At 57.1% G+C, this 11,110-nt stretch overlaps 1 protein-coding gene across 3 annotated transcripts; it reads left to right on the top strand.

Moving 5' to 3' along the window:
* Positions 1-485: 485 nt before the first annotated feature.
* On the top strand, positions 486-10,528 carry FMOD (fibromodulin). Of its 3 annotated transcripts, none has more exons than XR_013185161.1 (4): positions 486-730; positions 4,920-5,930; positions 8,820-9,251; positions 9,495-10,528. XR_013185161.1 is itself a non-coding variant. In XM_054648831.2 (3 exons), the coding sequence occupies exons 2-3, from the start codon at positions 4,934-4,936 to the stop codon at positions 8,969-8,971; spliced, it is 1,149 nt and encodes a 382-aa protein (XP_054504806.2). In that variant the 5' UTR covers positions 486-730; positions 4,920-4,933; the 3' UTR covers positions 8,972-10,528. The 3 variants fall into 3 exon arrangements, 1 of the variants encoding a protein (XP_054504806.2); XR_013185160.1 differs by having other exon boundaries at positions 8,820-9,336; XM_054648831.2 differs by having other exon boundaries at positions 8,820-10,528.
* Positions 10,529-11,110: the final 582 nt, after the last annotated feature.

Genomic DNA, 11,110 nt, shown 5'->3' with positions numbered 1-11,110 from the left:
GCCTTATCGTCCATGGAAATGTTTATCCCAAATATTTAACGGCAGCACTGCACAAACTGAGGCTTCCTGGGGAGCACTCGGAGCAGGGCCCACATCTCCCCTCCTGGAAGTGTAAAAAAATTCAGGGAAAATTCCTCGTTTTTCCCCCCAGCACCCCCAAAACCCGACATTCCCTAACCTGACATTCCCCTCCTGGTAGTGTAAAAAAAAATTCAGGGAAAATTCCTCGTTTTTCCCCCCAGCATCCCCAAAACCTGACATTCCCTAACCTGGCCAGAGGCCTCCTCGCAGCTCCCTGATGAGAAACGCAGGAGAGCCCTGAAAAACAACATCCCAAGCCCGCTAAATCGTTAAGCAGAGGGAGCCTGGAAAGTGCCAACACTCCTGAGAGAAAAGGCTGGAGAGAGAGAGAGAGAGAGAGAGGAGGGAGAGGAGGGAGAGGGAGGAAAGGAATCGCAGGTTATTTATAACGCCAGGCAGCACCAGGGGCTCGCCAGTCTCTCCTGCAAAGCTGCGGCGGGGAGGTCACTCCCTGAAAAAATCCCCCAAAAATAAATAAATCCCCAAAAAAATCGCGGAATCCCCGCCGAGCCCGGGCCGTGCCAGCGCAAGATTCGGGATCCGGGGCGGGCACGGGCGCTGCGGCTCGGGAGCCTCCCCCCCCTCCCATGCTGCCGGTGCCACGGCACAGCCCGCAGCAGCCTTTGCACAGGAGGAGAGGAGCAGCTCGGTGAGTCCAGCTCGGCCTTTTTTAGACAGGTTTTTAAGGTGGTTTTTTGTTTTGTTTTGTTTTTTTTTTTTAATTTATTTTGGAAGCCTGATCTCTGTTGCTGCGCCCCGTGGCAGCGCCAGGGGTGGCACGGCTGGGGAGATGGAGGTGATGGAGAGGCACTTCCCCTGCTGCCCGCTTCGGCTGGTGCCCATCTCCCTTCCCACCCACTTCTCCCGGTGCCCACCTCTCCTGCTGCCCAATTCTCCTGCTGCTTCTCTCTCCTGCCCACTTCTCCTGATGCCATCTCCCTTCCCACTCACTTTTCGTGCTGCCCCTCTCTCTCCTGCCCGTCTCTCCTGCTGCCCACTTCTCCTGCTGCTCCTCTCTCCTGCCCACTTCTCATGATGCCCATCTCTCCTCCTGAGCACTTTTCCTGATGTGCTTCTCCCTTCCCTCTTTTCCTGCTGCTCCTCTCCCATCCCACCCATCTCCCCTCCCGTTCCTCTGCCTTCTCCATGCCCACTTCTCTGGGATCTGGACACCTTCCCTGATATCTGTCCAGGCTGGGCAGAGGCCCCCATCCCATCCCATGGATCCCCTGGATACCATCCCATGGGTCCCATCCCATCCTATCCTATCCCATGGATCCCATCCCATCCCATGGATCCCCTGGATCCCATCCCATGGATCCCATCCCATCCCATCCCATGGATCCCATCCCATCCCATCCCATGGGTCCCATCCCATCCCATCCTATCCCATGGATCCCATCCCATCCCATGGATCCCCTGGATCCCATCCCATGGATCCCATCCCACCCCATGGATCCCATCCCATCCCATCCCATCCCATCCCATCCCATCCCATGGATCCCATCCCATCCCAGGTTCCATGGCCCCATGGACGGCCCCAAACCCTTGGCACAAGGAGCTGACCCCGTTGCAGCCCCTGGCACAGGACAGGGACGCCAGGAGGGGACGGGGACCTCAGGGCCAGGTCCCACCCCAAAACTGGGGGTGAAGCCTCAGGGAGGGGAGAAAACCCCACAAACAACGAGGGGACAGCGGGGAGTGCTGGGGACACATTTTGGGGTCACCAGAGGGGTGAAGGGGGGCAACTGGGAAAGGTGAGGAGACACCAGAGATGGGGGTTTCCCCCCAGGGAGGGGGGTTTTGCCCCCATGTATATGGTTCTGCCCCCAGGAATGGGGTTTTTGCCTCCAGAGATGGGGTTTTGTCCCCAGTTGTGGGGGTTTTGCCCCTGGGATGAGTTATTTCCCCCAGGTATAGGGGTTTTCCCTCCAGGGATGGGGTTTTTGCCCCCTGGGATGGGGTTTTTGCCCCCAGGGATGGGGGTTTTGCCCCCAGGGATGGGGGTTTTGCCCCCATGTATATGGTTTTGCCCCCATGTATATGGTTTTGCCCCTAGGTATGGGATTTTTCCTCCAGGAATGGGGTTTTGCCCCCAGGGATGGGGATTTTCCCCCAGAGATGTTTTTTTTGTCCTCCGGGGATGGGGTTTTCCCTCCAGGGATGGGGTTTTGCCCCAAAGGGGCCCCCAAGAAGGGGCTGCCAAGAGGGTGGAGAAGCTGCAGGCTCTGGTATGAGAGCAGGCACAGAGCCCTGGAGCAGCAGCAGGAGGAGGAGGAAGAGGAGGAGGAGGAGGAGGAACAACTCCTCTGCCCCTGCCAAGCTCCCCGTGGCACTCAGCACCCCCAGGATCCCGTCCCGAGCACACAGAGCAGGGAACAAAGGACAAACCCAGCCCCTCTCTTTTCCCGTGCCAGGCTGGCAGGGCAGGGCACTCTGTGCCCTCTGGGAGTGCCAGGCTGGGTGTCCCCTCCCTGCTGCAGCCTGGGGACACGGCCAGGGGTCACCAGGTGACCTCAGGGCCACCCCTGGCACCGCAGAAAGGGGACACTGGTCCCTGATGTCCCTGCTGTCCCTACTGGCTCCTACTGGTCCCTGCTGGTTCCTACTGGTCCTTGCTGGTCCCTGTTGCCCTTACTGGTTCCTGTTAGTCCCTACTGGTCTCTACTGGTCCCTACTGGTCCCTGATGGTTCCTGATGTCCCTGCTGGTCCCTGTTGGTCCCTCCTGTCCCTGTTAGTCCCTGCTGGTCCCTACTGGTTCCTGATGTCCCTGCTCATCCCTGCTGGTCCCTACTGGTTCCTGATGTCCCTGCTCATCCCTGCTGGTCCCTGCTGGTCCCTGCTGGTCCCTGTTGGTCCCTACTGATCCCTGATGTCCCTGCTGGTCCCTCCTGTCCCTGTTGGTCCCTGCTGGTCCTTGCTGGTCCCTGTCGGTCCCTCTTGTCCCTGCTGGTCCCTGCTGTCCCCTGCTGGTCCCTCTTGTCCCTGTTGGTCCCTGCTGGTCCCCGCCGGCACAGAGCTGGCAGTGACACCCTCCCAGCCACGTAGGATCCTCTCCCGCTCCCAGCAGCCAAATTCCTGGAGGGATTTCAAACTGCCTGGCTGCAGGAGCAGCCCCGTGCGCTCATTTATCCCGGGACGAGGAGGCTGGATGGCTCCAGAGCTGGAATCCTCCCGCTGCAGCTCCACCTGGCCATGGCAGGAGGAGGCTGAGGGGATCAGGGACGGGTTTGCCTCATTCCCTGCTCGCCTCTGGATCATCACCAGGGGTTGTCCCCTGTCCCTGGTCACACCGAGGGTGCTGCCCCTTTCTGTGCCTGGGGAAATGGGAGCTTGGGAGAGGTTTCAGCTCCAAAACCAGGCAGGATTTGTTTACCAGGATCTGCATCCTGCGTTTCTGTGGGGGAAGGGAGAGCTGGATGAAACCCACAGCGATTCCTGTCACCAGCGAGCGGAGCATAAATAGCTCCTTCAAAAGATGCCTCGAGCTCCTTCAAAAGGCTCCTCAGGCTCCCAGAATCACCCTGATCTGGCAGATTCCACTCTCAGCCAGAGAATTCAAACCCCTTCTCCAAGGGGATCCAAATTCCTTCTCCTCCCTCCCACGCAGAGCCAACCCCGGGCACCTCGTGTGACCCCACACAAATCCCCAGGCTCTGTTCTCTGCCCAGGAACTGGAATGGAATTAGCCAGAAATCAGGATCTCACCAGCACATCTCCACTGGGATGGAGATTCCTCCCAAATTTCCTCCAGGCTGGGAGGTTTCCCTCAAATCTCTACTGGTTTCTCCCAAATTTCCACCGGGGTGGAGGTTTCTCTCAAATCTCCACTGGGATGGAGATTCCTCCCAAATCTCCTCTGGTTTCTCCCAAATCTCCACCAGGAATAGCGATTCCTCCCAGATCCCCACTGGGATGGAGGTTTTTTCCAAATCTCCACTAGGAATGAAGGTTCCTCCCAAATCTCCACTGGCAGGGAGTTTTCTTCCCAAATCTCCACTGGTTTCCCCCAAATCTCCACTGAGGACTAAGGTTCCCCCCAAATTTCCACTGGGATGGAGGTTCCTCCCCAAATCTCCACCAGGAATGGAGGTTCCTCCCTAAATTTCCACTGGGACCAAGGTTTTTCCCAAATCTCCGCTGGTTTCTCCCAGATCTCCAGCAGGGAGGGAAGTTTTTTTTGAATCTCCACCGGTTCCTCCCTAAATTTCCACTGGGATGGAGGTTCCTCCCAAATCTCCACTGATTTCTCCCAAATCTCCACTGGTTTCTCCCAGATCTCCAGCAGGGATGGAGGTTCCTCCCTAAATTTCCACTGGGACCAAGGTTTTCCCCAAATCTCCACTGGTTTCTCCTAGATCTCCAGCAGGGATGGAGGTTCTTACCTAAATTCCCACTGGGAGGGAGGTTTTACCCAAATCTCCATTGGTTTCTCCCAAATCTCCACCGGGGATGGAGGTTCCTCCCTAAATTTCCACTGGGACCAAGGTTTTCCCCAAATATCCACTGGTTTCTCCCAGATCTCCAGCAGGGATGGAGGTTCCTCCCTAAATTTCCACTGGGACCAAGGTTTTCCCCAAATCTCCATTGGTTTCTCCAAGATCTCCAGCAGGGATGGAGGTTCTTCCCTAAATTCCCACTGGGAGGGAGGTTTTACCCAAATCTCCACCGGTTCCTCCCAAACCCCCACCACGGCCGGAATTTTCTCCAAGGTGAAAAGTGGGACGATCACACAACTGCACCCAGAAGTATCCACAGCCAGGATTCCCTCCTCTCCTGCTCCTCCAGCCCTGCCTTCCTCCCCATCTCATCCTCCCACCTCTTTGCCCCCTCTCAGGTCCCTCCAGCGCCATGCCTCGGGCCACCACCCTCATCCTCATCCTGGCCGGGCTCTGCATGTCCTCCCTGGGCCAGTACAACGAGGAGGAGGACCTGGCGTGGCTCCAGTACTACCTGCGGCAGTCCCGCGCCTCCTCCTACAACTACGTTCCCTACTACGAGGAGGAGAGCCCCGCGTACGCCTACTCCTACCCCTCTGCCACCGACACGGAGCCCGAGCCCGAGCCCGAGCCGCAGCAGGCGGCGCCCTGGCGGTGTCCCCAGGAGTGTGACTGTCCCCCCAACTTCTCGTCGGCCATGTACTGCGACACGCGCAACCTGCGCTACCTGCCCTTCGTGCCCTCGCGGATGAAGTACGTGTATTTCCAGAACAATCTCATCACCTCCATCCAGGAGGGCGCCTTCGACAACGCCACCGAGCTGGAGTGGCTGGCGCTGCACAACAACCAGATCAGCAGCGAGAAGATGGGGAAAAGGGTTTTTGGGAAGCTGCAGAGGTTGGAGAGGCTCTACATGAACAACAACAACCTGACCAGGCTGCCCAGCCCGCTGCCGCGCTCGCTGCGGGAGCTCCACCTCTCCTACAACCAGATCTCCAAGGTGCCTCCCAACGCTCTGGAGGGGCTGGAGAACCTCACGGCGCTCTACCTCAGCCACAACTTCATCTTCGAGATGGGCGCGTCCCTCAAGGGGCTCAAGTCGCTGATCCTGGCCGACCTGAGCTACAACAACCTCAGGAAGGTCCCCGACGGGCTGCCGGCGTCGCTGGAGCAGCTCTACCTGGAGTATAACTACATCAACGCCATCCCCGACGAGTATTTCCAGGTGTCCCCCAGGCTGCTCTACGTGAGGATGTCCCACAACAGCCTGACCAACCAAGGGCTCTCCAGCAACACCTTCAACAGCAGTAGCATCCTGGAGCTGGACCTCTCCTACAACCGGCTGCAGAAGATCCCGCGGGTCAACACCAACCTGGAGAACCTCTACCTGCAGGGGAACCAGATCGACGGTGAGCAGGGATGGGGAAAGGGGGTGAGGAACCCACAGGAACCATCTGGGGTGGTGGGGAACCCATAGGAACCACCTGGAGTGTTTGGGAACCCACAGGAACCACCTGGGGTGTTGGGGAACCCACAGGAACCACCTGGGAAGGTGGGGAACCCACAGGAACCATCTGGGGTGGTGGGGAACCCACAGGAACCACCTGGGGTGGTGGAGAACCCACAGGAACCACCTGGGGTGGTGGGGAACCCATAGGAACCACCTGGAAACCTACGGGAACACCTGGAGGGTGATTTGAGCAGGAATTTGGGGCTCCTGAGGGTTCCTGAGCAAGGAGGGGGTGGGAGATGTGCTGTCCCAGCCTGGAGGGTTCCTGTGGGATCCCTGCGCTGGATTTTGGGGTTTCCCAGGAGCCTGAGCATCCCCTGGGGTTGGAGATGGTGGAAAGCAGGGCATGAACCAGCTGGGGTGGGGTCTGTGGGGTCAGGAGGGGTCACAGCAGTGGGCAGAGCTGGGGGGTCCCCAAAGCCACTCTGGGGACACGGAGCACCCTGGGGAGTGCCAGGGACAGGGACATTGCCCAGGGCCAGCACAGCCCCTGTGTCCCCAGAGTCCCTGCGTGTCCCAGCCCCAGCTGAGGGCTCTGTCCTTCCCCCGGCGGCCCCGGCGCCGCCTCCGCTCCCAACACAAACAAACCAAGGGAACCCAGGATTGTTCTGGGGCTGCTCTTTATAAAAAGGGGCTGGGAAAAACCCAACCCCGAGAAAAAGCTGCTGGGAAAAACCAACCCTGCTCCCCTGACCTGCCAGGACCTGAGGGCGGGGATGGGATGGGATGGGATGGGATGGGATGGGATGGGATGGGATGGGAAATGGGAATGGGGATGGGATTGGGAATGGGAAATGGGGATAGGAATGGGAATTGGGATGGGATGGGAAATGGGGATGGGAATGCGGATGGGATTGGGAATGGGAAATGGGGATGGGAATGCGGATGGGATTGGAAATGGGAAATGGGGATAGGAATGGGAATTGGGATGGGAAATGGGATGAGAAATGGGGATGAGAAATGGGGATGGGGATGGGGATGGGAATGGAATGGGAACGGGAAGGGAATGGGAAATGGGGATGAGAAATGGTGATAGGGATGGAAATGGGGATGGGAAATAGAATGGGAACAGGATAGGAATGGGATGGGGATGGAATGGAAATGGGGATGAGAAATGGGGATGAGGATGGGAATGGGAATTGGGATGGGGATGGAGATGGGAATGGAATGGGAACAGGAGCAGGAATGGGAAGGAAATGGGGATGGGGATGGGAATGGGAACAGGAATGGAATGGGAAGGTGCCAGTGCAGCCATCAGCTGTTGCAGGGAAAACACAGAACCCCGCAGCGGGGAGCTGCCAGCAGCACAGACACGGGAACAGATTCCCAAATGTTTGCTTTCCAAACCGGAGCTGCCGCCGTCTGCCCACAAACGCCGCGGAGCCACCGCCGGCTCCTCCTCCTCCTCCCTCCTCCTCCTCCTCTGCGGGTCCTGCTGACCTTCACAGCCCCCCCAAAATCGGGGATGCTGCTCAAAGCCCTTTGGAGCATCCGGACCGCGGTCCTGCCCCTCCACCCCACCCAGGGTCCCCTCTATGGGTGCAGCCCCCAAATCCCAGCGCTCCCCCCCAGCATCCCGCTGCCTTTTCCAGCAGCAGCCCGGCCTGGAGCTCTGCTGCCCTCTAGGCTCAAATCCTGCGCGGAAAAAAAAAAAATCCCAAAAAAATGTATTTGGGAGTTTGTTCCATCTCCCGCTTCCTGCGCTGGGCTGGGCTGGAATTTCCCTGTGCGGAGGAGCGCAGAGGGGGTGGCTGGGATGGGGACAGGGACATCCCCGCTCCTGGACACGTTGCTCGGGGGTCCCACAGTGGCCAGAGGGGTCAGGACATGGAGGCTGCAGCGCAGGAAGCCGCCAAAAAAAAAAAAAAGGCTGGAAAAGCAAATGCTGATGGAAAGCAAAGTTTCCTGTCCGACTCCACCCTCCGAGCGCTCCCATCCCGGCTGGGCAGGGAAGACTCCAAACCCTCCTGCTCCTCCTGGCTGCGGCCAGGAGCACCAGGAACTCTTTTAGCTTGAGAGGCTGAGTCCAAATTCACGTGAAAAATCAGAGAATTTGCGCTGCTCCCATATTTTCCCCCCCCTGCCTGCCTCAACACAAAGCAGATCTCAGAGGTGGATCCCTCAGGACAGAGAATTTCCTACTAAAAATCCACTTTGGGGAAGGTTGTGGGGGATTCAGCTCCACAGAGAAGGCTGAGCTAGAACAGAGGCCAGACAGAGCTCAAGAATAAAGCAGGGATTTATTAAAAGGATCTCCTCAATGGATCCACCTTGGGCAGCACAAGAGCCCGGCCAGGGCTGCACCCAAGGTGAACCAAAATGATCACAAAATGAACCCAAAATGGTCACAAAAATGGTCACAAAATGAACCCAAAATGGTCACAAAATGAACCCAAGATGAACCCAAAATGGTCACAAAATGAATCCAAGATGAACCCAAAATGGCACAAAATGCACGACTGCTCACGGGGTCTCTCACTTTTATAAATTCTGCTGCATATTGGATATTGCAGTTAATTGTCCAGCTACAGCTTTAGGCTATGCAGTCCCATCCTTCTTGTTTTTCCCTCTCCAGCCCACGTTGTTTCTGCTCTTGCCCCAGAAATCTGGATCATTTCTCCTTAGTCCCCACTAGAGCAGGAATTATTTCATCTCCGTGAACAGCGCTCACCCCGCCATAACACCAACCCCAAACCCACCAACCCTAAACCACCACAGAACCCCCATAAAAAAAAAAAACCCCAAAACCCCCAAACCCTGAGGCCTCACCAGCTCCTCTCCCCCGCAGAGTTCTCCATCAGCAGCTTCTGCTCCGTGGTGGACGTGGTGAACTACTCGCGGCTGCAGGTGCTGCGGCTGGACGGCAACGCCATCAAACGCAACGCGGTGCCCCCGGACGCGCCGCTGTGCCTGCGCCGCGCCACCGTCATCGAGATCTGACAGCTGAGCCCCCTCTGCCCCTCAGGACTTGTGTCTCCCTACCCACCCTCCCATCCCCAGGGAATTCCCTCGTCCCTGCTTCTCCGCCGCAATGGCGGCGCGCTCCTGGTTTTCCCAAAATCGTCGCTTTTTGCAGTCAGATCCCGGCTCTGACCCCGCCACAGGCACCTCACAAAGGGGCCATGGGCACCTCCTGCCCCAGGCTGGGGTGGGGCGTGGCAGGGGTGGGGATCATCCCACCTTGGACAGGGGGAAATCCCAATCCCGATCCCAAGTCTGGGTCTGAAACCCCTGGGAGGAGCTTCCTTACAGAGGGATCAGACCCTTTTTCCATGGGGAAATCCCAATCCCGATCCCAAATCTGGGTCTGAAACCCCTGGGAGGAGCTTCCTTACAGAGGGACCAGACCCTTTTTCCATGGGGAAATCCCAATCCCAAATCTGGATCTGAATCCCCTGGAAGGAACATCTTTCCATAGGGATCAGACCCTTTTTCCATGGGAAAATCCCAATCCCAAATCCAGGTCTGAAACCCCTGGGAGGAGCTTCCTTACAGAGGGATCAGACCCTTTTTCCATGGGGAAATCCCGTGGGGATCAGACCCTTTTTCCATGGGGAAATCCCAGTCCCAAATCTGGGTCTGAACCTCCTGGAAGGAACATCTTTCCATGGGAGGATCAGACCCTTTTTCCATGAGGAAATCCCATGGGGATCAGACCCTTTTTCCATTAGAAAATCCCATGGGGAAATCCCATGGGGATCAGACCCTTTTTCCATGGGGAAATCCCAATCCTGACCCTAAATCTGGGTCTGAACCCCCTGAAAGGAGCATCCTTCCATGGGGATCAGACCCTTTTTCCATGGGGAAATCCCAGGGGGATCAGACCCCTTTTCCATGGGGAAATCCCAGGGGGATCAGACCCTTTTTCCATGGGGAAATCCCGATCCCAAATCTGGTCTGAACGCCCTGGGAGGAGCACCCAAGGGGTTGGGAGCTGCAGGAGTGAAGGGTTAAAGATCTCCAGGCTGGAGGATCCCTCAGTGTGGGCTGAGGAGGAGCAAATCCTTCCCTCCCCTTCCTTTTTTCCCCCCCCTTTTCCATCAGCCTGCTCCAGAATTAACAGGGAGAAAACCCTAAAGGAGAGAAACCCACCCTGGGGTCAGAGGGAAACCCCCTGAGCAACAGAGGGGTCCCAAATCTTCTCCCAAACCCCTGGATCAGGGCAGGACGGGGAAAATCCTGGTGCTGTCACCCCTGGAGCCGTCCCCCCCAGCTGCCCCTCCCTGAGCCCAGATACCCCAATTAAAACCCCAAAACCAATCACAGAGCCACGTTGGAATTCCTTAAAAATCCCAAATTCCCCAACTCAGGCGGTCGAGTTTGAGGATTGAAGGGGCAGCTGAGCTTTGGGGGTCACCCCGGCCCTCTGCGTCGTTCCTGCATGCAAAGATCATTTTTAAAAAAACCCCATTAAAAAAACCCCAAATAATCCCATAATTGCACCAGCATGAACTGTAAACCCCAAAGCCATCAATAAAAACCTTTCCAGTGCCTGCAGCCAGCGCTTCTCCTCCTCTCCGGGATGGATTTCCAGCCGGAATCCAGGCTGGAATTGCCGTCTAGCGGCTGCTCCGGGCATGGCACGGAGCTTTCCCCGGAAAAAGGGAAAAATCTCCATGGAAAAGGCTCAGCGGGAGGCACCACCGGGGTTTTTTAGGGTTTGTTTTTTTTTCTGGACCCTCCTGGCTTTGGTCGTGAGGATTTTTAACAGCTGGGCTGGGGGATGGTTGAAAAATAAGGGAAGGAAAAAAAGGAATTTTTACAGAATTTCACACGGAGGGGAACAGAAAGTGCCTTCCCCAGGGAAGCAGAGGCTGCGGGATTCTGTGGGATGAAGGAGTTGGGATTCCAAAAAAAAAAACAAAACCCCAAATTCCTGGTCAGGGCAGCCCCAAAGCTCCGGCTAAGGAGAAGCCAAGCAGGAAGATCCCGAATCTCAAAATCCCAAACTCCATCCCAGGGTGGCACAGGGACATTCACACCCTCATCACATCCTCATCCCAACGCCCCAAACCCCATCCCAGAGATCCAAACCCTCCCAGGGGCACCAGGATGGGATGCAGGATTTGGGATTCCAAA

The sequence above is a fragment of the Agelaius phoeniceus genome, chromosome 25, assembly GCF_051311805.1.
Source record: "Agelaius phoeniceus isolate bAgePho1 chromosome 25, bAgePho1.hap1, whole genome shotgun sequence".
NCBI lineage: Eukaryota > Metazoa > Chordata > Aves > Passeriformes > Icteridae > Agelaius > Agelaius phoeniceus.
The sequence above is the reverse complement of the archived record's forward strand: the minus strand, read 5'-3'. Positions and strand labels throughout refer to the sequence as shown.

Coding starts and splice junctions, on each gene's coding strand:
- FMOD (XM_054648831.2), top strand. CDS start 4,934: ATGCCTCGGGCCACCACCCTCATCCTCATCCTGGCCGGGCTCTGCATG. Junction 5,931..8,819: donor GCAGGGGAACCAGATCGACG/GTGAGCAGGGAT, acceptor TCTCCCCCGCAG/AGTTCTCCATCAGCAGCTTC.